Source organism: Chamaea fasciata, unplaced genomic scaffold, assembly GCF_029207755.1.
Source record: "Chamaea fasciata isolate MVZ Bird 193981 ecotype frontalis unplaced genomic scaffold, bChaFas1.0.hap1 SCAF_6, whole genome shotgun sequence".
Taxonomy (NCBI): domain Eukaryota; kingdom Metazoa; phylum Chordata; class Aves; order Passeriformes; family Sylviidae; genus Chamaea; species Chamaea fasciata.
The window spans coordinates 51,158,523-51,185,892 of NW_027094091.1; the positions used below are offsets into that span (position 1 = coordinate 51,158,523).

The window sequence follows — 27,370 nt, forward strand, 5'->3', positions numbered from 1 at the left end:
CCCTTAAAAATAAGTAAGTCATTACATTAACTTAGACACGTGTCAGTAAGAGTAGGCTTACACTTGCTCTCAACAGTGATTATCCTTGAAAGTACACTAATTTAAAATCCTAACCTATATATAAGCCTCCAAAGATGTATTTTTGGTCTCTGGATGTGGGAGAACAAAGCGTGAAGGTCACCAGGGTGCTGCTGGGTGGAGGGAGGGGAGATGAATGGCAGAGAGGCAGCAAGCAGGGGCATCTGTTGGGATGGACTGGCCGGGACTGTAGCTCCTGCCAGTGGCAGGACCTATCCAAGGAAGAAGCTGAGGTCTGGATGCAGATGGCAATCCACAGCTCCCATATATTGATTTTCATTTAACTGCTTGCAGTTACTTTGTATAGTGGAGCAAAGATCACCACATTACTCCCATCACATTTCAAATTATAATTCCCAGTTTCATGATAATACACCATGTTGTATAAATAGCGATGCAGTGCTCCCACAAGATACCACAATCCTTGAATGCTAATTACCACGGAGCAGAAAAATACAAGATTCTCCTACTTACAGCCATGCAACTGCCTTCAAGATGAATATGGTAATAGGAATGTTATACCAAAGTTCCACAACCTTGTAAAAGACTTTTTTTTTGAAGGGGGGTGGCATATCATAGGCTTCATCAGAGCACACCCAGAAACTGATTGCCATCACAGACACTCACTTGGAAAAAATGAAAAAGCAGCATCAAAAATTAACATGCAAGATTTAGACAAATTTGCAGCTTTGTTGTAGCATCATTTAACTTCCACTTATACACACTGATTTATTTCAAAGAAAGCCCAGCCTATTTTCTTCTCCAGGTAACACCTGTCTGAATTTCCCAGTAATCCTCTACTGATTGTCAGTGGGTAGCAAGTGTAGAAAAAAAGGTCACAAGGCAGATTAACTTCATTGTGGTTGTTCAAAGCCAAGTGTAAGTCCAAGATTGGATCTTAGGTAAAAGGAAATCCTGATAAAACCAAGGACCAAATCCTTAATTCTGAGCTTGCTCACTGGACAAATGTAAGCATAAAATTTAAGTTGCTTTGACACCAGTCATTTTTAACTCGGAGGTTGAAATCAGTGAGGTTGTACCTGTTTGGGTTATCCATGATTTTGGCCCTACACTTGTTTTCACGTGTTTCCCTTTCGCTTGATGGATTTCAAGGGAAATAAAGACTTTGTGTGGGATATAATTACCATTTTGGTCTAGTATCTTGAGTTATTTTTCCAGCGGAAACTTCTGGGTGGGAAAACTTGACACTTCGAAAAGCATGCCAAAATTAAGTGCAAGTTTACATTTACCAAAGGAACATTTGACATTTCATTGATTCATCACAAAGAGAAATAAGGGACACACCTGACAGGATTATCTTGTAATGAAGTATTTTAAAGCAAACAATGGCACTGCCCAACAGTAAGAAAAAGCAAAGCAAAGGCAGGAGAAATGAAAAGGAAACAACTCTGATCTATGGAAAGTGTGAATATTACTCAGAGCACAATGACACAACCCTTAGTCTCACAGTACAGGAGAAAGCTTGTAAAGTATATCCAAAATGCTTGATATTTTTCAATAGTTCAAGGTATTTCCAGTGCAAATACAAAAGGGCTTTATTACAACTTCATACCCTATCATCTTAAGTATTTTTTTAGAAAATCAGCCATGCATAAATTTTAGTGTGGTGATTTTAGATTTCTTTAGAGATGTTTTTGCATCTTATTATAACATGCCTTTCTCACACAACTTTCATGAGATTTCTAATGACACAGCGATCTTTCTATCCCCAAACTGCCATACATACAACAGATTGGGGCTTATCAGAGATCTGTGCTATTTTTCAGTTTCCTCTCTAAGCCAACCTCAACTTTCCTGGCAAATGATAATGAAAAAGACCATTAAGCAAAGCAATAAAGAGTAATATAAAAGCTCATTATAAGCCTGATTCATGAAATTACAAGCTGTAGTGTACAGTATGCACAAGTAAAACTGAAAACCAAGTTCAAGCATACCAAACGAGATTATAAATTAGCTGTTGTTTTTCTGTCTGAGAAAAGCCATTCTTTAATGAGCTTGGAAACACAGCTAAATATTTTCTTTCATAAATTCAAGAAAAAGCCATACCACTTTTGACTTCTGCTGGGCAACTTTTTCTTGTCTCTCTTTTCCTCTTTTAAATTTTAAATACTGCATAGGAACCGTTTGCTCTGTGAGGTTCCCATAGTTAGGACCAAACCCTTCTCAGAGGAATTTTGGCACCTTATTAATTAGCTGGTTATGAGAAGGAGCTGCACTCTTTCAGTGACTCCTATTTCACCATCAGTAAAGTGTGATACCATAATAAATTTCCATCAAGCAAACTATTTCTGGTAATTCCCCCTAATTAACACCAGACTGCTAATAATAAATTGGGCCCTATGTGTTTCTGATATAACCAAGATCTTGTCTGAGCACAAGATATTAACCAACGTCCCAAGAAAGTAAAACTTGAACCTAAATTAAGCCTTTGCTGGTAAAAGGATTTATATGCAATTTTGTGAGAAAGCCTTTGAAGATCTCATATAGGGCATTTTGACCAGCAAATATTTTGAGTGACAGAGAGATTTGTTCTGTGCTGAGCAGTGAAAGTGGATTTATTGTGAAAACACACCATTGAGTTTTAAGCCTATAAATCTTACACTGGATTACAGCATCTTAATGAATGAATGACAGATCTCTTTTTTTTTTTTTTTTTGGTCCGTGAATTTTAATGTTACAAGACGTTGAGATTGATAGAAACCAAACCTTTGCCATTAAAATGTCAAATGCAGACTTCATGCCTTTAAAAATTTGGCTTCTGGAGCTTAATGTACTGTTTGCAAATAGACTTGCGTTTGTCTCGCACATAGCCTAAACACTGAAGGGGAGGCAAGTTCTCTGTAAAGTTGCCTCTAAATTTTATAGAGCTGCATGCAGTGTTTTCCTTTGCCTGTGTAAATAGAAGTAAAAAACAACAGACCATTTGCCTGTTTAAGAGATGCTCAGCTAAGGGGATTCTTACTAGACTGGTATTATCATAAAGGAATTGGCCATGTTAGAGCAGACAGTTAAGTGTCCCACAGTGAAAAGAGACTGCTGCATGCCAAGACTAAGTACAGTATCAGAAAATGCCTGCCATTTCCTTGCACGGTGTTAATTTAGGAAGAATACTAAAGCCTTCCAGAGAAACGGTGCAAAGTATTCTAGGTGGGCAGTAGAATGGAGAAAGGATAGCAAATAAACAGTAATTGGCCAATGTAAATTTTACATTGTTACATATTCTACAGCATTCAACACAGTATTTATACTTTTCCATCCATCTTGAGGAAAGATGAAGAATCAGAGACTCTCCGAGGCTGGAAGGGACCTCGACTAGTCCAAGGGCTGCATGCGGTCAGGTTTTGAGTATCTCCAAGTAGAGAGACTCCACAATCTCTCTGGGCAATCTGTGCCAATGTTTACCATCCTCACAGTTGTCCTCTGACTATACACCAAGCCTGGCTCTGTTTTTTCGACTCCCCTTTCCAGGTATTTGTACACATGGATGAGGTCTCCCCTGAGCCCACTCTTCTCCAGGCTGAGCAGTCCCAGCTCTCTCAGCCTCTCCTTTTATGGCAAATGCTCCATGGCCCCCACCATATTCCTTGCTCTTTACTCCAGTACAGCTTTGTCCTGGTACTGGTGAGACCAGCACTGGACTCAGCTCTCCAGATGGGCCTTACCAAGGCTGAGCAGAGAAGGATAACTTCTCCCATCTGCTGGCAATGCTCTGCCTAATGGACCCCAGAAGGCTGTGGTCTTCTTTGTCTCAGAGAAGTTATCACTGGCTCATGGTCACCTTGGTGTCACCAGGACTCCCTGGTCCTTCTCTGTAAAGCAAAGCTAAAAAAATCCCAAAACCTGAAGAATGAGCAGCTCAAATGCCATCTATTCATGTGTACAGTCATGACTTACCTTTACTGGCTATGATTCAGGAAAAGAAAATACTCAGCAACCACGAAATAACTAAAGACAGAGAATTTTACGTTTTGAGTAGGGTTTATTTGCTTGTTAAGTTTTTCAATTATAAGTAAATTTGCAAATGTGAACAGCCAAAATTTGATGCCAAAGATTATTAAAAACAAGCAGAGAAATCACCAGGATTTAACAGCTGGTAGTTTAGCATAAACAATGTTTTCAAAGCAGCTGACATGGCTAGATGATGCAAGTAGCTCTGTGAAGAAATAGGTACACAATTAACAGACCACAACACACACTGAACCACAACTCAACTCCCGCTTTTAAGTTTATCACATTGCTATATTAAACATTTATATTTATACGTAATCCTGAATTATTTCATTACAATATACTGAAACTGTCATCATGAATCAATTATTCACTTATAAAGACATTCTACCTTAAAACAGAGTTAAGCCAAATTCTCTCACAGGCAGTTTTAGAAGAAAAACAATGACTGACTGAAAATGCATGCAAAGATCTACAGTAGTTAGGTTACTAATTTATCTGTCCTGACCCTCATAACATGAATGCTGTATGTGTGTTGTGTGAAAAACAGTAGGGAATCTAACGAAATCTCCAAATGATTTTTTGCTACGTCAAGTCTGCATTCAAATACACATACATACTTATGTCTCTCAATGCACGTGCATACGTGTACATGTACAAAGAAGTATATATAAACACATACACTCAGACCCCAAAAGATTCTAGAGGTAAAGGCAGGCTGACAAATAAAACAAAATAATACCAGGATGAAACAGTTCTAAACAACAACAAAAAAGGTAATAAATATTCAGTGAGATATATGGCAGTATTATAAAGTGCTCTACTAAAATCTCACTTATTAAAATAACGATAAAAATTATGTTCCTTTTAATTGATTTATATAATTTGGTAAAGCCATTAAATATTCATTATCTATCAGTGACTCTATGCATCCTTTAAAATTTTAAACAAATAGATAAAAGCAGAAATTAAAAGGCAAAGCAGTTAAATGAAGCAGTTCTATTGGAGCCCTTCAGGCTTTTGTCCTCAAATTCATTAACAACTGCAAAATTTCAAACCCTAGAGCACATGGATTTAAAAAAAGAAAAACTCCAATTAAAATTATGAGGCTAAACAAAATTTAATTGGATTTTAAGGACAATGAAAAACTGAGAAGTTTTTATCCTACGTTCAAATTGCAAGGTTTGAATTGCAGAAATTACGGAATGCCTTTTCCTGTGCATTTCCCCCCCCTTTTCTCACACATGTGCAATAAAGCTCCACTGAAACCTAGTCCGTAGGTCTCATTTCTCCACATTCCACTTAATTTTAAAAGCAACCTGGCTTATATGTTACTGTATCTTGTCCAGTCTGCTTCCACCCTTCTGATTTTCAGCCAAACTCACAAAAGGGTACATCTACAAGAGTGTAAACATTTTAAACAGCTTTATACCGTACCACCAAATTTCTTCTTATTTACCAACATTCACCAAATTTACCAAATTTCTTCTGTACCACTGGAAGTTAAAAAAAGAAATGTGGTAATATTGAACAAAAACAACTTCAGGAAATGAAGTGAAACAACCCCACAACGTGGATCTGTCTCACTGAATTAATAAAAAGCCAAATATCTTTTCATATTTCAGTACAGCAATTTTGCTTTTCTTTCCTCCTCTTTTGTTGATATTTCTTGTTACAATTGCTTTACTAAAGCATGGCAAATTTTGGTGACTTGTTTTATCCACGGTTTTATGGATAAAACTATTCACCGAATCACTAAAAATACCCCACCCCACAAAAATGAAACCAGTAAATGGTTAATTTTTAATGTCTACTAGAAAGAGCACTAAAGACTAACAATTAAGCTCTGATACCCCAGCTGAATCAAACAGCAAGTAAATTCAGTTTCCTTCAGGAATCTGCTCTGGTCCCGAGAGAGCCCAATTCTCTGTGGTGCAATTCTGCTGAAGCAAATGCACCCTGTGCAGAGGAGCACCACCTCCTCCTCCCTGGCCTGCAATTGCTCCAATTAAACCAGTTAAGCCCTAATTTGAGGCTAAAGGGGACTGAGCTGGTGCGCTAGTCTTGTGCTGCCTTTCTGTGTGGATGCAAAATTCATATCAAGCCACAGAATTGGCCGATCAGACTCACAGCAAATGCATAATGACAGCATTGTCTCTCTGCTCCCTTGCTAGATCTGAGAGGTACTGAGCTGCTTAAACCAATGGAATATCACTTAACAATACATTCACTACATCTGGAAGAGAAAAATAAAACCTAAACTAATAAAAATCATAACAGCTGAGCAAGAAAGTTAAGTTTTCAGTACGCTACCTGGCACACCACCAATATATGTATTCATGAGCTACGTGATAAAGAATGTACTGAGAAAAAACCCAATGTCCTCAGTCGCACTTCAGAAGCTTCCCTCATTTAACACCAGAATATCACATTCTGGACACAAAACATTGTTACCTGCAGATTCAGCACAATTTCCCCTTTCCAAGGCACTTAAAGCTACCTAAAACCTGAACTGCAAACAGAAGAGTCAAAATCCCTGTTCCCTTAAGATTTGATCTGACATTTTCATCTTATCACACACCCTCAGCAGCAAGGGGTTTTGGTTATTGTTCTGGTAGTACATGTGTTACAGGAAAGTATCCCACTTATGTTTTCTTTTAAGCGGCATCTTCTAATTATTCTTTTTCACCAGCATAGCCACTTAAATGCTTTGTAAAAATCTCTGACTCTTGCAAACCCATCAAAAATTTAAGTGCAAATGCACAGGTACATGTAATTGTGTGGGAGGCTTTCTGTATACTAATATCAGATTTAAAAAGTAAGTTTTGGAAACAAATATTTTGTGTAATCTTATCTTTACTTTGGGTTGCTTTTAATGGGGTTTAACAGCAATACTTCTGGACCCACTTTAAAAACATCACCAAAATGAAGTGATCAGGATTGCTGAATCCAATCTCCTTTTATTTGTTGAATAGCAGCAAGACTGAGACTCCTAGTATCAGGTATTTACTTTTATAAATACGTCACTTCTCATAATGAAACAGAGATAAATGTGGTCAAAAATCATGACATACAGTAATGTGCGAAGCGTAAAGATAAAGACACTAATTGTTTGGCTTGGGTGCAATTCCTGATACCTTGCTTTTTATGAAGCAAAATCGTAAATAATAAACACTCTGAAAAATTAGTGTACAATCAATCCCTTCTGCAAGTTTCCACATCTCTCTTCCATTTTAGGAAAATTGTATATAAATAATTTTGACCAATTATTGAACATGGACATTTTAACCTTTCTGCTCAGTACACTTGTTACACAAGACCATCTCCAAGTATCAGATGTTGATAGAGTGGGCATGTTTCTTGCACAGTGGCTTGTCCTTCTTGGAGAAGAAAGTTTGGCCCTCCAAACTGTCACTACATACCTAAAATGGGATAAAAAAGAAAAGAACACCCAGTTCAGATGGATGAATTGCGCCACAACTATTCAGAATGCCAGATCATGGTACTGTTCTACGCATAAATATATTCAAAGAGTATAAATCACCTTTTCTTTTAGGGATCCTCTTTCTATGTAATACCAGTGGTTGGTGTAAGCATAACCTCTCCTAAGACAACAGGTGTTTAACTGGGAGCAGAGTTAGACTCAGAATTTAAGAAAAAAAACCCCAACCATTAAGACTGGGGCATCTCTTTTTGGTTGTTTTTTTTTGGTCATACAATATTAGCAAGCAATACCTTGGCTACAGTGACCTTATGTCAAAAGCACTCTTGCTACTTTGGAACCTTCAGCTTACTCCGAGGAAGTAAACGTTGAGGGTTAAATGCTGGGACACAGGGCTGCAATCCAGGACACCTTCGCTCATACCCATGCCAAAGGCTTACAATAGCAACACACCTTCCAAATATCTGGGAAAGCACTTTTTGTTTGGGCTCAGGGGATTGAGAGAGGTTAGAGCTGCTAACTCCCATATGGGTCAGGTTAGCACTGCTGCCAGGGTTTGTTTAAAGGCAGACCAGCTTTACTTACAGAGCATACAAAGCAAGTGTCATGCCAAGTGTGGCCCAGGGCTTCAAGAAATCTGTCTCCAGCTTCAATGGGGAATTCACAGCCGTGGCACATCGTACCAAAGAGGGCATAGTAATCTGCAAAGAGATACAAACAGCTTTTTATAGCACATGCAGAAAAAGCAGGACTGACCCTTTGAGAACTTTGCTCTTTCATTGGCAATATGTTTGGATGTGCTGAGGTTTATTTGACTGAGTATACTGAATAAAGAGCTCCTAGATTGAAAGTCTGGGATGTTGACTTCTTGCTAATTCAGTTCTTTTCCTCATCCTTTCAAGTGGGCAATGTTTCCATCTTCCTGGTGTTTCATTTCCTTGAGATAAACAGTGTGCTGGAGAGGGGGAAATGCACTCCCTGAGAGCACCCATGTGAACCTCTACATGTTCCTTACGTTCTCTCCAACTCCGCTTTGAAAGCACACCCCCGCTCTTCACACTACAGACATTCTCAGAGAGTAGTGAACTCCAAACTATACTCTGGCAAAATTTTTGCCCCAGAATGCACTACTTAAAACCATTAGGCTTCTGTCCTAATTAGAGTCTAGAAATTTGGATCAAGTCAGAATACCTTTCTAGTCACTAAAGTACATTACATGGCTTTAAAAAAACCCAACAAAACAAAACCCCAAAACAAAACAACAAACCCTTCCCCTTCATTACTATGAAGAACAAGAAACTTCTCCAGCAATCTCAGGGAGCAGGGACTAAAACAAATGGCATTGAACCATTTGTATTCCCCCAACTAAGCTGTCTGGTCTTTTTATTTCAACTCTCAAACACCACATTCTAGGAAGCAAATGTTTTATTCCTGCAGAGACAACAGTGGCATTAGTGCTATAACACGAAACCATTTGGGAACAGCACATTACCATGGCAAACATGTCATGCAACATTACATCTTCCTAAGATGAACTACAGTCAAAGTGACAGTCATAATTGAAGCTTTGGATTCCATCTACCAGTAACAGTGTGTTACTACCATAGTAACACTGCCTCTGACAGGAAATTAGATGCCAGGGGTCATTTTCAAAGGAGAATTATAAGGGATGGGAAGAAGGGTAGAAGTGGATTTTCTTTCTCACCTAGACTGTACAGATCTGCTGAAGCTCTAATGCTTACTGCAGCAGAGCTCACAGATGATCATCAGATGTGTCAAGCCCAAGGGAAAAGTCCTGGTTTTGTTTACTAGGACAGTGTTTTGTGTGATGACCTCCCTGAAAATGAATCATCATGGGTGACATCTCAACAGGATGGAGAACACAAGTGCTCCAGAGTAGCAAAGCCCTTGATGGCTGCCAGTGGCAAGAAACTGCTTCACTGATCATATCCATTAATCCATGCTCCTGGAATGAATTTTTAGGTGTTTAAAAGAAAGACAATAAATATATCAGACCTGTGCAAAACCCCTGAAGGACACAGTCTCACGACTGTATTCTTTCAGCTCTTTGCATTTGTGGTCATACAGAATCTTACTGATATTTTCCTGGTGCCAGCAGTTAAACCCTTTTGTAAGTTGGCCTGTGGTTGTGTTGATAAGTTTATTGGCTTTTCTTCTGAAGAAAGGGCAGTAGATAAGGCAGAATGAAGGGCATCAGCTTTCTTTTACATGCTTGAATTGTGATACCACAGAAGCCTTCCAAGGCAGACTTCTTACATTGTCACATATCAGTGCTTCCTGCACACAGCATTTTCAAAACTAGACTACTAACTCCGCACTTAAAAAAAGTTCAAAGTTGTAGATATCTGGACTTTTATTTTAATTTTAGCCTTAACATCTAAACCCAGAACATTCTGCAGATTAATCCCCCTTTAATACTAATTGCTGATGCTGTTATAATTTCAAATACAGATTTAAAATTAGAACTCTCCTTTGCACTAGGAAGAAGGAAAGTTGGCAATGACATTTACTCCTTATTTCTTTAAAATTAGTCATAGACTCCTAACTCCAGCTGGACTGAAAGTCTTTGAAAAATTAATGTAACTCAAATTAACATCTAGTTAGTGAGCCAGAGCCATTACAAAGTATCACTGCCAATAACACCTCACAGCTTGTGTCTGCATTAACTTGCGCTAGCAACTTTCTATCTCAGAAATAAACTTTGCAAGAAGTGTAGTACACTTGACATCTTGCCACAGTTTTTCCCCTCTCACAATACAGGAAAAGGCACATTTTACACAGAAGTTGTAACAGTAGCTCAAATCAATGCACTGCACTACATGTGGGTCGTTTGGTGGCAGGAACAAGAATTGAACCTTAACAGAACAAACCCTGTCACAAGCTTTCCACCCGAAGAGGAGTTATTGATTCCTCCAGTACTATTTTTGAATCATCAAATGGTTCCAGGATTAGGGGCTTCACATTCCTTTAGGATGAAATTTCACCGTGCTGTCACACTGGAGGATGCTGCTCATATACCCATGTCCTCTGCTGCTCCACAAATTCAATAGGAGCAACAACCCTACCCTACATTTGTCACCAAGTTACCAATAACCTACTGTGTCCTTTTGTATCTGCCAATATCTCATTAAAGCAGCTCTGACAAGAGAAATTTTGGATAAATTTGCCTACTTCTCTCATGCTTACAGTACCTAGCACTCTCCATGGAACCCACTGTGAACAACTCCGGAATCAGCTTAGAAGGAAATCTTAGCTTCAAAGAGGTTATTAGAATTACATGTGACATCTTTTCTGGTCAATCCATTTCTACATCTAGTGAAACTGCAATGTTCCTAGGAGTAGAAGGAAAACCATAACAAGGGTCCAACTGACAGTTCCAACACAGCGTGTACTGTGAAAACATAGTTTTGATACAGTTTTGTCTCTTTTCCATTTTGTGGAAATTGTTTTACAAATTGTTTGCTTCTTTCCTCATTCAGAGGGGTACATGGCAAGTTTTAAGCAAAATAGAAAACCAACTTAAATAAAAACTGTTCATATTAGTAATAATAGGTTGACAAGAGGCTCAGCCAATGTGTACTTACTGCCCAGAAAGCCAACTCTATCCTGGGCTACACCACAAGAGAAGTGGCCAGCAAGCAAGGGAGGGATTTTGAACCATCCACTCTGCTCTCCTGAGACCCCACTGAAGTCCTGCATCCAGCTATGGAGCTCCCAAGATGGGTTGGATGTGGACCTGCTGGAGCAAGTCCAGAGAAGGTCACAGAGATGCTCAGCAGGATGGAGCACCTCTCCTTTGGGGAAAGGATGAGAGAACGGTGGTTGTCCAGCCTGGAGAACAGAAGGCTCCAGGCAGACCTTACAGTACCTTCCAGTACCTGATGGAGGCCTAGAGGAAAGCTGGAGAGGGGACTTTTTACAAGGGCAGGTAGTGACAGTACATGAGGGAATTACTTTAAGCTGAAAGAGTACATTTATATTGGATAATAGGACAACTTTTTTTTTTTTACTGTGAGGCTGGTGAGGCACTGGAACAGGTTGTCCAGTGCAGCTGTGGATACCCTGTTCCTGGAGATGTTCAAGGCCAGCTGGATGGGGCTTTGAGCAACATGGTCTAGTGGGAGGCTGCCCACTAGTCCCTGCTGATGACAGTGAGGTTGGAATCAGATGATCTTTAAGGTCTTTCCAACTCAAACCATTTTATGATTTTATAAAAAATGTTATGATTAGCTGGAAGTGCTAGAAACCAAACCAGAAATGCTCTGAACTTCTAGGTCACATTGTTCATATAATATTGCTAATCAGGCTTTCAAGTGCTGTAATTGCACCGGTGTATTTCTCCTCTTGACAGGTTTTTTTATCCTTGATCCTGCAAAAAACTACCTGGGACAGACTGCTTGCCCTTGGAAGCCCCTCAGGCTGCGAATAACACTATTCAGAGAAAAGCACATTACTCCACTGGCATTCCTTGTGTTTGGTAAATAAGCAGATTGACATAAAATTCAGATTATTTTAAACCCAAACAGAAAGTCACCCTAAAACTAACACTTTGATGTATCACTGATACTCCAGCTGAGGACTTTACAGGAATAGGTAGTATCAGTGACAAGAAGCCTGCTGCTGCTGGAGATGATGAAGAAATCCTCCCCAACTCCTCCTGCTGCAAACTTCAAGTGTCTACAGCAGCGTTTGTTGCTTTGTACTGACATCTCAAAGTTACATGAAATTGCTGGGGCACTTCTAACGTGCAGCTTGAGAAAAGGGAATGATTTATTTTCCCCCAATGTTACTGAGCTCTGCTTTCCTGCACAGCTGCAGTAAACTTTGGTTGTGTTGCTTCTTACCCGTCTCACAGTAGGGATCACCATCTTCTAAGTGAAAGACATTATTGCGGATGGGGTTATGACAGGCCACACACACGAAGCAGGAAACGTGCCAAGTTTGTTTCAAAGCATTTATTACTTCCTGTGGGGATTAGAAAAAGTGTTAGGAACACATTATTTCGATGTGTTGACTAGATTGTGGTAGCCATGCCTCCACACTTGATTCATTTCAAGAATACTTTGTTTCCTGCTGCTACTCTGAAAATGGGTTGTGCACATAAGTTCTGCAGTATTAAACTTAATGAGGTGCTTTATTTATGGTACATCTCCTTATTTTTCATGAGCAATCCTTTGGGGTTTTTGGAAGGTTTAGCATAGAGTTGGACAAATTTTAACAACTCATTTGTTTAAATTCTTAACTTTAATCAGGATATCACCCATAATGGTCCCCTGAAATAAGAAAAGCAGCATCTCTGCCTTCTCTTGAAGTCCGTGAAGAGTTAAACAGAAGACATCACACAGAAAATTATGACTGCTCTGTGTTGTTTTGGAAGATGCTATAGTGCCAAATATGACTTGAGAACTGTGCTGCCAGAGCCCTGCATGACCCCAGTTACACAAGAATGCAGACACATTGCTGTCTGCAGTGAAACAGCAGCCGATCAGCTGGCAGGCTCAAATTAGCAATACCAGTGCCCAGTAGGATAATGCATCTTTCCATCAACATTAACACTAGGAATATTTCAGTACTTCTCATCTAGCAAACAGTCTGTTCTTCAGTGCTCAGCTCACCTAAGGAGGACTTTTCCTTTATACTTCCCTCTCCCACTTGCCCCTTTCCCATTCCGTAAAAAGCTGCCAATTAAAACCATTTCGCTCAGGAAGATTTGGTAATCCCAGCACCTACAGAACAGCTTCATGAAAAGAAGAGTTGAGCTTAGAAGAGCCAAGGAGACTATAGCACTTTTTCTCAAATAGATTGAAAAGGTTCAGCATTAGAAGATCCAAAGGTGTAGCTGGTATGTAATGAGAGAAGAAAAGGTGTGTCAAGAGTGTATTTGAAATAATGCAGGCTGGGCCAGGTAAAATGGAATTTCATTGCAGAGAAGCACTGAACACTGTGATTATTGTTCCCACCAAAAAACAGGACACTTGCTGGTCACCTACCCCAAGGATCTTCCTCTGGCATTTCGAACACTCTGGGGCAAAGAACTTCTCATAGCAGACCTCACAATACAGCATCCCTTTCTCTTCCACAAATCCAATGTATGCCATGGAGGTTTTGCAGTGGGCACAGTTAAACTCCTCTGGATGCCATGACTTTCCCAAAGCCACCAAGAAGGGTCCTCTGATTAGAAAAAAGAGATATTGTCAGCAAATGCACCAGGACTGGCACCTGCAAAAGGTGTTAATAGATTTAGCTGAAATAGCTCTGTGTCATTACTATACTGTTCACAGACATACACTGCTCCATCCCTCTTTCCTCCTACAGGCTCTAAGAAAGCCCCAAGTGTTGACTGAATCCATCTCCGTTGAACTCTCTCCCAGAAATGCCCACCCACAATAAACACTAATGCTTTTCACTTCACTGCATTTCAGAAATCTTATTCTAGAACTACACTAAATACAGTGCTGAAGTGTCTGCTAGGGAAGTGAAGAAGGAGGTTTCCCATGCTCCCAATTCCATTTCTTGCAAAGAGATATTTGACTCAGTGATATGATCAACTCTCCTACAGCCTGCATTCATACTGAGACTACAAATATAAGTAGACTTGACCCCTCTAGGAGCAGATAACATCAGTTTCTTCTGAGATGAAAATTCAGTCACTGTCCCTATCCAAAAAGTTTCTTACAGGATAATCCATCCTAGTTATAGGAGGATTTTTTTGTATTAAAATACATCCATTTCTTCCCAAACACACAGCTTCCTCTATCATTTGCAAATGCAAAATAAATATACTTTTAATAGCATTTGTCTGGTTAATGCAATACAGTTAACAGAAAAGAAATTCATCCATTTTTCATTCAACAAAAAATTTTCAGTTTGTAACTCATGAGTCCCAGGTATATCTCATTGTCTCTACATTCATCTGAAAATATATTCAGCATGTTAATCTCTTTAGTGAACATATTTACTTTAAAGAGGTGCCTCCAAGGTCTCACCAACACTCAGCCTTCCAGAATTTAGATGAACTTAGTGGTTCAAGTTCATCTCCTTCACCAGATTTCCTGTTTTTCCAACACCAATAAAGATGTAATTCTTTCAAGTAGTGCTTAATATTTTCTTCTGATCTAATACTACACTGAAAAAAACCTGAAAGGTACTAATATGACCACCTGCTGCTAAACGTTTTTTGGAAATCAAGTCATCTACAAGAATTTTTTGTGTAAGATTTTCATATGAACAAAGAAACAGTAATAAAGAAAAACCCAAACAAACAAGGGAAAAAACCCAAACAACAGCCCTCAAATCCACCTTGAAATTTGCTTATGTTGACTATAAAATGGAAATATAAGTGGGCTGAGGACATAGGGCAATTTCATCAAGAACAGAGTGTAAAGACTGTCACTTCTCTTCTACATTTGCTCTGGCAATGCTATATATTTTCAGCAGGATGAGCAGTCAAAGGCAAAGGACTCAAACAGATTTAGACTCAAAGATTTAGGATAACCTAAAGACCTTGTAAGACGATGAAATATTTAATCTGGGCCAGTTTCTTCTATTCACCCCTGTTTATTGGAGGGAACGCAGTGAGAAAGGGCTCCTAAAGAGAAGCTTGCAGTTCTTTAAGGAGGGAGCTGGGGCTGAGCGCACCTCTCCAGCCTCGCTCCCAGCGGATGCCTGAGCAGTGCAAACACTGACCTAACCCGATACCCTCCCACTGCTCTACAAGCACCTTTTTACATCAGTGCCCTCTCAGTTATGTACTGATCAAACAATACAAGCCCTTATGTACAACAAAGTGCCCTCAGAGCACCATGTCAGCACAGGCTAATTTAACAGATTCATTAACACGGGGCTGACACTAGAGACACTCTCCCGGCACCAGGTAGGATTGAGTTTCTGGCCATCTGCACTGAGATGACAGGCTCAGCTCTGCAATGGGAAGCAGGCATGCTAGCAACAGGAGGAGAAAGAATTTTACATCTCCTGCATTTAGCTCTCCAGAGTTTACAGCCCTGACATGTTGAGGTCAGTCACTCAGGACAGTGTGCAGGAACATAGACGGATGGGGAACAGCTTGAGAGTGCACCTACAGAGTTCCTCTCCCAAAGCCCCCAGATGGCTGGGCCTGTGCCCTGCACAATATCTACGAGGTGTTCCATTAGTGCACTGGCTCCCTCTGCACACATGTCCAGAAGAACACTTTCTAAATACAATTTTAATTTCAATCAGGCCGCAGTTTAAACATGTCAAACTGATACTGCAGCTTAATGATACCTGCAACTTAAAAGCTGCCCCAAAGCACATGGAAGAAAAAAAAAAAAAAAAAAAAAAGAAAAAGAAAAAAAAAAATACCTGTCATGTAAAATGCACTAAAACATGATATTCAGAACTTGGAGGTGTTCCCAGTCTCTGCATAATTTTGCCATCAAAATGATAGCTTGCAGTAATGAAAGGTATTTATTTCCTCTATTAATTTGAAAAGGACTTTAAAGTCCCAATTTGAGTAAGAGGGCAGGATGCCCACACTCACACAATGTGACAGAAGAAGCTAGGGGGATGAAAGGCTAGGAAGATGGCTGTAGATGGCTTCATCCTACATTTCTTCCCTATTTAAAAACAAAACTAATAAAAATCCCACATGCCTCTGTCAACTAAAACATATTCATAAAAGTAGAGTTAAAACCCACATTCCCACTGTCCAAATGGGATATGGGATGACCCAACTGGCAACAGTTGGGTATGAATGTGCCTCTACCCCAGGCCACTTTGACATGCTGAGCATTTCTGAACAAATTTCTGGCATCACCACCTAGACCATGTGAACAGAACTCAGAGATGAAAACAAACTAGTAGTTTATGGATTATTTTTTGGAAAGAGATTCTGATTGATTTACAAGAATGTTTGCAGAATCTAATGCTCCAAAGGATTACCAGGTACATGACTTTAGTAGTCACCTCAAACATCTGGGTTCTGTGTGTAACAGTAATATTGGGGCAAATGAAAGAAAAAGTGAGCAACATACAGGAAATTTAAGTACCATTTCAATGACTTAACACTAGTAACTGAATATAACTTCATCAGTATGATCATGCTGTATTATATTGGTATGCCAGTAACTTAGTTTCTCATGTGGCTTGTATTATGGTAGGAAGCCAGAACTGAAATTTGGTGGTAGAGAGATCAAAAAGGATTTCCACATCTGTTAGGAAGGCCAATCACTTCACAGTTAACCACACAGCAGTTCTACATTCTTGGAAGTTTCTTCTTCCCCTCCCCTGAAAATGCCACAGTATACAATTTGTGTATAGGAGGTACCATTTGTACTTTTTCCCCTTTTGCCTTTAAAAACAATTAAGCTTTATGAAAAGGTGGCAAAGCCAAATCATCATTCAACAGCAGACATGCCAAAGAGTATGATCTCAATGGCGATCCAGAGAAAACATATTTGGACTTCAAAGGAAGAGCCAACTCTGCAGTGCACAACTTGGTGAGGCTGTCTGGGAACCAGAAGTCTTCATCAGGAAATGCCAGAAGTCTGCCAGACCGTCACAGCAAGTAGCAAGAGATATTCAAGAGAAATTTAGTTTGCTTCGTTTAGACATGGTAAGAAAAGTTTACTTAATGAAGCTTTGGAAAAAAAATCGAACCTTCAGACAATCATAGTGTGAATAATTGAAGATATATTAAAAAGTTATAAGGTGTCTCTAAGAAAGGTTTTGGCTCAACCAGCCATGGTTATTCTATGCCTGAGTGTAAAGTAACCAACTCCAAAACGCATTTTGGCTTCAAAACAGATGTACAATGCAATGCTATTTGATCCACCTCCTATCTTTTCATAGGTAAAGCTACCACTGAGGGCATGTGTAATTATGCTAAAACTTGAACTCAAAATGCCATTGCAGTCTTCCACATGCACTGTATGCTGTGAACATGAAGCATATTTGGCATTGATTAATGCAGATCAACTCATCTCAGAACACTTGCTTTTAATAACTGAGCAGGCATTTAACATATTAAGAAATATAAGGATTTAAACACCAACAGCAAATTACAAAGAAGTCAGATGTGGGTACCAATTACTATTCATGAAAAGGTGTCACTTACAAGAGGTGACAGTGGCTTAAATACAGTCAAGTGGGGCCTCTGCAGTTTGTCCTCACATATCCACTAAGGAGTAAACGCTGCTCCCCAGACCAATACTCTGCCCTACTTAGAGGGCAGCAGCACAACTCTTTTTTTTAATTGTGATCAAAACAGGTAAGTGGGGAGTAGCAGAAAGTGATTTAAGGGCCAAGAGGAGAGGGGAACTACTCAGGACTGAGACCCCACAACACAGAGCACCAACACAACCTCATAAACAACTGCTGTAAAAGGCAATGAAGTCTCTTGTATGAAAGATGCAGCATTTAGTGCACTTTGTGTTTGGTTTAAAACTAAAATAATAACAGTACAAAAAAGAAAGTGAATGGTTTCTTGCATGTTATTTACTCGACACAAATCCAAATCCCGGAGAACAAAAAGGAAAGAATACTAAAGACAGACAGAATTATTATATAGGTCAAACTGTTCAATGAATCAGATGAATCTCATCCCAAAAATAAGTACACCTTTTCTGATATTAATCACTTATTTTGCAATGAAGCAAAAAAACCCTGGATTGAGCTGCATAGGTGCACCTGTGTTGGGAATGTGGGTATTTTCTACTGCTTCAAGGGGGTTAGTTTCATATATTTTTATTTCCTTGACACATCCAGCGGAAGTAGGAATAACTTATCCAAAACATCATAGATCTATTAGTAAAGAGTCTTCTAAAATTAGCCCAGTGCTAACTGAACTGGTAGTGAACTACCACAGCAGAAATCTCATGGAAGCAAACAAGCTGGACTCAGTTCACCCCTAAAGATCAAGTGATTTCCATTGGCTGCTTCTGATGCAGAATCCAAGCCAGGGCTCAAGAGGCTACAAAAATCCATCGTGGAAAGGCTGATTTTGTGTTGTAATGAATGGAAATTATACAGCTTGTGGAGTTCCTAATTTTTCAGAACTTTCTAACCCAAAAAGTCTGTTTCTTTAATTATGGTAAAACATAATGCAGGCTCTCTTACTTTGTCCACTGAAAACATAGGATATATATAAATTTAAAAAATACTGTTAAAAAACCATTACTTTCCCCACGTAGTTCAACAATACAAATGACTGAATAAGGAAGAAGAAAACACTTTTAAATAATACTAAGAGATTTCCATTTTAGGGAAGAAATAAAATGCAAGGTGGATGAACATGAAGATGATTTGCACATTGGCAATAAAAGCAATTACAATTCCCTGAATGAGACAATCATGACTAATTGTCAGAAATTACTGACTGAACAATGCTGCCCAGATTCAATCCTTCCTCCATACAAAATTCAGGATAATGGTAGAATATCTTGTGGGATCAGCAGAACCTATTTAACTTAATCTCAACTGGCAAACTTGTGTTTGTGTTGCTCAATGTTTTCTACCCATGTCATATAAGTCAAAGACAATAGCTACCATAATGTCCAAAGGCCAGAGAGCCCATCAAAGAGCTTGAAATCCAGCAATGCAGGAAATTGTTATCAATCCAGTCCTAGTAATTGTTAAAACATCACCTTCTTTTCTTCCGTGGATCTTATTTTTCTTCTCAATTAGAAACTACACTTTAGAAATCAACATTAGTCTTCCTAAGGCGATGCTCTCTGATTGGTTTCCAACTAGCTAATAGTCCCAATACTATTGAAATGGGTGTATCTAACTTGCTTACTTTTCTTTGGTCTTATATTTACTCCACTCCATCCAGCTTTCTGGTCCTCTGTAAAAAGGACTATAAGACTGTGATTGTTAGCAGTTTGCAGTACTTCTTCTCCAAAGTAGTTTCATTCTTGGTTTTGTTAGATAAACCACGCATGAAAACAGTGTTCAGCATTTCTGAAATGAAGCCTTAAACCACTTGTGACTAAAGAATCAAAACCCATGAAAGCAAAACAAAGCCCTGCTGTGAGAAAGGCCGCAGGATGAACAGAATCATAGAATCATTTAGGTTGAAAAAGACCTAAAAGATTATAAAGTCCAACTGTTCACTCAGCACTGCCAAGTCCACCACTAAACCACGTTCGTAAGTGCCACATTTACGTGTCTTTTAAATACCTCCAGGAGGGTGATTCCAAGACCTCCCTGGAGAGCCTGTCCAAGTGCTGGACAACCCTACTGGTGAAAAGATTTCTCCTTATATCCAATCTAAACCTCCCCCTCACATCTTGTGGCTATGTCCTATCATTTGAGGAACATTATTTCCATAATGATAAAAAGAATGATAAAAGTACTATTGACTCCTGACCTGACTATAAACCTGCTGACTCCTTTGAACCAACCTCCATGTCACTGCAACGTCCTTTCAGGCAGTTGTAGAAAGGGGTAAGGTCCTCCATGAACCTCCCTTTCTCCAGACTGAACACCACCAGCCCCCTCAGCTGCTCCTCATAGGATTTGTGCTTCTAACCCTTCCCCAGTTCTGTTGCTCTTCTCTGGACACGCTCCAGCACCTCAATGTCCTTCTTGTAGTGAGTGGCCCAGAACTGGACACAGCACTTGAGGCGTGGCCTCCAGTGCTGAGTACAGGGGATCAATCACTGCCCTGGCACTGCTGGCCACACTGTGGCTGATACAGGCCAGGATATCACTGGCCTTCTTAGCCACCTGGGCATACTGATGGCTCATGTTCAGCTGCTGCTGACCAGCATCCCCAGGTCCTTTTCTGCCAGGCAGCTTTCCAGCCACTCTGCCCCAGCCTGTAGTGATGCCTGCAGTTGTTGTGACCCAAGTGAAAGACAGAGGACTTTGCCTTATTGAACCTCATAAAACTGACCTCAGTCCACTGATCCAGCCTGTCCAGATCCTTCTGCAGGGCTTTCCCACACTCCAACAGACCAACACTCCTGCCCAACTTAGTCACTTGCAAGTGTGACTAAGTGTGCCCTTGATCCCAGTCTGGATCATTGATAAAGATATTAAGCAGACATGCCCAAATACTCAGCAATCCTGGTGACCAGTCACCAACTGGATTTCACTCCATTCATCCCCACTCTCTGGGCCTGGCCACACAGCCAATTCTGCAAACCCCTAAGAGTGTTCCCAGGAAGCAGATACACACCTAATGACCTGGTTACAGTGTGCACACATGGGAGTGCGCTTCCCCGCTGGAATATGCTCTGCCCGCTGAACCAACGTGTCTTGCTCATTCAGCTGAGGGGTTGTTGCAGCTTTTTCACTCGGGGCAGTTGTTCCAGGTGATTTAATACTGTTTGATGTCCATCCACTGACAGGAGCTGGGGAAAGAACGCAAAAAGCATTTAGGGGACCATCTTTCAGTATCAAGTAAATTAACCTGAAATACAAGCAACTAAAAACATTTGCCTAACATCATTGGCCAGTGTATACCTGCCTCCTTAAAGGAACATATTAAAAAGCACTCATTTTCCCCTCTTCCCCCAACAAGTTACTAAGAAAGTTCTACCTACTTTATGAAATGTCTGTGAAATAACACAGAATGGTTTTGGCTAACTTGGAGAGGTAGTGGACAAATTTTAACATGTTGAAGAAGTTAGGTAAAAGAATATACAACCTGTGAAGGCATTATTTTGTTTTAGATACAAAAGCTGAAGCCAAGAACATCAGTGTATGAACAGAGGCAGGAGAAAATGACATACCTACTCAAAAAATTTCACAGTGAGTGCAATAGATCATACATCATTACTAACCTGTTAAACAAGAACATACATTCAATACAACGTGTAGGAATTTAAACTAGAGTACTGTATAAGCAAAATTTGTTTCAACATTGAAATTAAACACTAGTCTAGATCAGTGGATTCTGCCAATCTGAAGCACTCCAAAGGTCATGTTCACATCCTTCTTATGAAAGTATGACACAAATAAAACCCTGACATTTTCAGAAATGTATACGCTACACACTTCCATGTGTACTCAGGGTTTTAGAGCTGAGGAACAGACATAAGCTTTTAAGAAGTCTGAAAAATGCATTTACAAAAACGAAAGGCACAAATGATACTGTTGTAAGGGTAGTGAAGAAACAACCAGTCCTCTGCTTTTCTTTTCCCCCTATTGATATATATGTACCTTGGTAACGTACAAGCTACAAAAACACAGGTTTTATGGGAGCAGTTATTCCTGTCAAGGGGAGGCATCTTTCTTTTCCAAGTACATTATAAAAAAGCCCACATTTCCACAGCCTTTTGTTTGCAACCACAGGCAAAAGAAACCTGGAGCGTTTACTTGGTGCCCTGGCTTTAGTGCAGACCTGCTAAACCTTGTAAATCAAAGAGTGAAATTAAGACCCGAGTGGAAACTAAAGGCAAACAACCAAGCAATGACTGAGACATCGGACAGTGCAGGATGATGCTTCTGCTGCAAAGATGCAGCTCTCCAACACCAGGGTCAAGGCATTAGTATCTAGCTTTGCAAAAAATCTAGTTTGCGGAGCTGTTAGTATTTGTGCGATTCATCCTCTCTTGTTTTTCATATCTTCCAGGAAAAAGATGAAAAATGGTTTCTCTTCATTTCCATTAACACAATGCTGACCAGCCTCTGTCCTACACAAAAGTTGCAAGTACTTTTCAGGCAAAACATTGCATTCCCTGCTGAAAGAGAAGTGCCATACTAATTCACAGAGAAGATAGATTTAAAAAACACTGAATCCACAGAAAATCCAACATAAATTCCAATATTGTGCTATTCACAGAATGTAGCCAAGCACTACAAAGTTTAATCAAAACATTACCATGAACTTTAACAATCCCCTCCTCTACTCACATGTAGGCTAAGACAACTCATGTGGAAGAGAAATCCTGTTTAACACCAATGCTTTTGTACTATAATTAGACTTGGTATCAACCTGCTGATATGGGCTCAATACCTGCTTTTGCTTACTATTTCTGTGTATGAAGAAGAAACATACCTATATATTTTTTGTTTGTTGGTTGGTTTGTTTGTTTATATGGTTGATTAACCAAAATTTCTCCTATCAGGTCATTTCAAGACTGACATATTTTTGGATCCTTTTCAGAACCTGATGTAGCAAAATAAAAGAACAATTCATAAGGGTTGCTTTTTTCTAGTTTTATTTATTTTTTCTTTTTTTTTTTTCTTTTTTTTTAACAAGACTATATTTCATGTATAATTAATGAATTTGCAATATCTTGAAAAAATAGTATCTTTATTCTTGAAACAGTCAACATTCCTGAATGAAAAGAATTTAGGAATAGAGGCACTTGATCTTGAACAAGTCACTGCTACTGTAGCTCACTTTAGATTATAAATGCCTGCTAAGATGAAAACCTAGGAAGAGATAAAAATGAAAAAGGTGGCAGAACAGCTTTGAAGACATGAACAAAAGTGGTGTTGATTAATAGCACTTTCCTCCTCTGTCATCACACATGGTTTTTCAATTTTCAGATCCCATTTCATGAGAAGACAGGAATACACACTAAACCCAAATCTGTTTGAAGACTGCTTTAGCCATAAATCAAATTGCAGCACAGCTTCTAGTGTATTTTCTAGCTAATTTCTGTTTGGGTTATCTACTGAATCCCAAAGCCTATTCAGACATATCAGCTGTCTCGTTTGCACTGTGTAGTTAAAAAAAGTCTTTCTGCTTGCTTAAGGGAAAAAAAAAAAAAAAAAGCACAAACATCACAATTGCTCCCTTTTCTTTGGTCTCATTACAGCTTTCATTACTGCTGTTTTTATGAATGATGCTTTTCTGAACACCACCTAACTTCAAAGTTACTACTGGCCAGGAGGAGAATTTGTCTACATGAACTTCCTCTACAAAGCTGTTAGACCAGTCATTTCTGAGTTATTTAAAGCACCAAAAAGTGAGAGAAGGAGATAGTCCATCATGTTACAACAAAAACTCTCTTTTAAGCAAAACATAATAGAAGCCACACAAATTAATACTGTGTCAAGCAAGAGCTGTGACCTGAGCAAAACCAAGCTGGGCATTTACTGTTGAGGAAGCTCCCTGCCTATGCTCCCAATTTGTGTCCACAGCATTCTCAGAGGGATTCTCTTCCTCTTTGCTGGTAACCACGTTAAGGCCTTGTTGGTCTTGCAGTCTCATTCCCCTCTGCTCCTGTTCTGAAGTGGACTCAAGCTTCTTTCATTTCAGATTTTTCTTCCTAAAGAAGAGGAGTCAGTCTGCTTCCTTTGCCTTAAGATCCATACTCTTATTAAAGAAAATACATCAGTAAAGTACTGTAATAGCTGTATCTCTATCAAATACCTTATTTGATATACTGGCTTCTTTGTAAACCTTCTACAGTTCTCTAGATTTATTTCTTTTTTTTCCACCATAGATCATTCTCCCTTTCTCACTGGTTGATTTGCCTCAGCCTTTTATCTTCCTCATTTCCTTCTGAACACTAGCAGGAGGATAGCTTTTATTGGCCACTTCTGTCTTTCCACAGGCCACAAACATATGTTTAACACTTCAGTAATTTCACCAGAGGTTCATTACTTCCACTGCAACCCACAGACCATTTTTTTGTTGGTGGCGACATTCTCATTTATTTGGTTTGCTTTTGATTTTAAAAACCTCCACTATTAATTCATCACTTGAATCTGTATGAATTCTCAATACTTTTCCCAACAATATTCCTTCTCTTGTAGCTAGACACTTTCGAATATTTCCCATATATTCCTTCTACTTCAACAGCAAGTTTAACACACCAGTGGACAATATGGTTTTACGGCAGAGAGGAAGAGGATACTCTGAGTTAATGTATTCTCTTCCCCTCCTTTCTTTTCTCTATTCTCTTGGAAATATTTCAGATTGAAACACAATCACTTGATTTAAAAACATCAGACCCAGAAAACTGATGCAGGTGATTTACTTCTTGCAATGTGAAGATTTTACCAGGGCACATGAGGAATGCCAAAGTAGGTACAAATCTTTACACCCAATCTAAGTGAAAACCTCACAGCTCTTGGCAACCAGTCTGAGGTCTCCTGTAGTTTGTGTTTTATACTTTGCTTTTTGTATTTTACACTTACAATCAGCAGCTTTGTTCTCAAGGAGTACTGGGGAGATAGATGCCCCAGTATCCAAGATGTGTCGAGGTGCATGTACATTTTTAATTGCATATGGTGACTGATTAGTAATGGGAAATCAGCCTCCTGATGACACAATCTCACCCCATATTTTCCTGTGGCCACCTCTGTTGCTTGAAAAGGGACAAAGCACAGCAACTTTGGTGGGTGGTCCGAAGATTTAAAACTAAAATAAATACAATTAATAAATAAAAGAAATAATTTATAAGAATTATACACTCCAGCAGGAGCTATTCTGATCTGAGTACCAGAGAAGTTTGGGTCCTCTGCAAGTCATGAGAAGTCTTGGAGTTTTGTAGGCTTCATTTCACTCTTTTTAATTAAACATTCTAAAGCACTGTTGATTTACACTGATGTATTGTCATTGCTTGTTTTGGTTTTTTTTCTAAAACCAAAAACACTCTGTACCTGACTATTAACTTTCTACTTTATTAGGTTTAAGTTTAGCAAACCCACAGTGTTTGCTTTCTCTAAATTCCTTGGTATGGCTAGTTTAATATTTAACAATCTTTTAGGGAGGGTAAAGAACTGCCTTTTTTTTTTCATCTTTTTTAAAAATCCCAGTGTGACTTTGCCCTTGTTAGTCTAACAATAGGTTGTTCCATCGCTGAGCACATGGATAACTGCAAACACTGCTGAAAGGTCTGGAAGACAAAGGGAGAAAGGCGGATACGCGGCGGTGCCAAAGTCACTTTGACAGAGGTTCTCTGGTGCGTAGCAACAATACAACAGCCTGAACTGTTTAACGCTCACTTAAACATAACATCAGCCTTCATGTAATATCTATAAATAACAATGCTACTTGAAGCAGTGGGAGTGCCAGAACTTCATTTTAAAGTGTTCTAACTCAGTGATTTACACACTGCAATCAAACTACTGTATTATAAATGGAAAATATGAAGCTTCATATGTCCAATTTTTCTGACTTTTCTTAATATATCTGTAGCGTAAGAAATCTTCCTGTTCCTTTCCTCAAAACCAAACAGATGGCCGGATGAAGCAACGTGTCTGAAAAGCTCTGCTGTCAGCTCACTGGACTGGCTGGATGTAACACCCCATCCACTCCCAGGCCTGCACGAAATCACACAAGTTCAGTGCATTATGCTACAGGACAAGTACAGGGTGAGAAAAAAACCAAAACAACCTCCAAAAAACTCCCCCCCCAAAAAATGCAAAGTTCAACCCCTGTATTCTGTAGTTGTTTCTTTTGTTTCTTACAAGGTCTTGGAAACACAGTCAACTAAACTCCTTTTGCTGATTAAAGGCAGAACAGGACAGATTAAAGCATTATCATGTCTTTAAATGCTGGGTGAAACCTGGTATGCCCCCGTGGAAAATCAAAACAGGTGCCACCTCGGCCCCATTTCAACAGCCGCTGCAACTAGAGGGAATAGTTCCTGCAATAGTAACCAGCCTTTCAACTGGAAAGGCTCCGGGTAAATTAGCTGTAAAGCATCTTAATTAAAATGAGTATGGTGGTTTAGGCTTGCTCAGCTTGTCTCCTTCTGATTTGTTACATCACATACCATCACAAATTTGGCACAACTGGCATTGCTTTTATCGAAAAAGTGACTCAAGAAGAAAGAGAAAACGAACTTCTGTACTGCAGTGTTGCATTTCTCTGCATTGGCAGTATAGAAACCCATGTGGTAGCTTTCTGCAGATAACATTTTGCCTCCCTTGCTTTTAGTTCCTATTCTGAACTCGACAACCTGGCTATGCCTGCAGAGAACATGTCTGTCCAGTCTCATGTAGATTATCTGCCAGTTTCATGAAGCTGATGTTTAACACTGAAGTCCAATAAGAATGCATTTACCAGAGGAATACCGGCTTTTCATTTGCTGAGCAAATATTAGGCATAATTCTTGGATGTCCTACACCTGTACATCTGAACAGGACACATCACTGCTCTGAGGTGGTGCTAGTTAATGGAGAGGAACTGATCTGGTGAGTCAGTCTGTAACAAGAAGTTACTTTTTAACAAATCAAAGACAACAAACCTCGAATTTTGGAAGTCAGTGAATGTTCCCACTTTATGTGTGTGAAATAATCATAGTCAAAAAATCTCTGCATCTCTGTTTAAAGGAATGCAGAAAGAAACACTCATCTGTCCAACTAATGCAAACAATTCTTTTAAGTGTGCAACTTGGTGTACTAGCATGCAAATTTGGCAAAATCAAAACACAGGAAAATTGTCTAAGGTCATGTTTGTAACAAAAAAGTTGAATTTCTATTCAGCAGATCTTGTACTGAGGTACATCAGACCATTCTGTCTCTAAAAAGCAGGTGGTACATTTCTGCATCATGACTATGATCTGCCCCTTCTTAAAGATGAACATTCAAGTTTTAGAAAAACACTCATTTTTTTCACCAACTCTACAGGAGTTACAGTTTCATACTGCCATCAAGTTAAGGTTACCATTTATAAATTACTCTGTTTTCAAAATGGGTTTTACTTGGCTAAGTGACTTCACATTAATTAACTTGTAAGAACAAACTCTTGTGGTTTGCTGTCACATAAATATAATAATTTAGATTAGATGAAAAATTAATTACAGTCCATAGGCCAGGATCAGAAAGGTTTTGTATTTTGACCTGTCAATCATAATACTTTTATGGAAAAGGGTCTCTGCTTTCATGAATGGTGACTACATCATGGAGCAGCTACCTTTAACAACCTTTTTCAGTGAAAAACAGTGGAAATGTTTATATTTTGGGATC

General features: G+C 39.2%; 1 protein-coding gene across 5 annotated transcripts in view; it reads right to left on the reverse strand.

Annotated features, from left to right (window-relative positions):
• Positions 1 to 4,058: 4,058 nt before the first annotated feature.
• The window catches only part of PDLIM5 (PDZ and LIM domain 5), a 125,324-nt gene continuing 102,012 nt past the window's right edge, over positions 4,059 to 27,370 (reverse strand). For all 5 annotated transcript variants that reach the window (XM_066186356.1, XM_066186357.1, XM_066186358.1 and 2 more), the window contains 5 exons: positions 20,673 to 20,847; positions 13,501 to 13,681; positions 12,355 to 12,475; positions 8,075 to 8,190; positions 4,059 to 7,469 (listed from right to left, as the gene is read on the reverse strand). In XM_066186356.1, the coding sequence (XP_066042453.1) occupies positions 7,380 to 7,469; positions 8,075 to 8,190; positions 12,355 to 12,475; positions 13,501 to 13,681; positions 20,673 to 20,847 (683 nt within the window). In that variant the 3' untranslated portion in view covers positions 4,059 to 7,379. The remainder of the gene's footprint in view (positions 7,470 to 8,074; positions 8,191 to 12,354; positions 12,476 to 13,500; positions 13,682 to 20,672; positions 20,848 to 27,370) is intronic.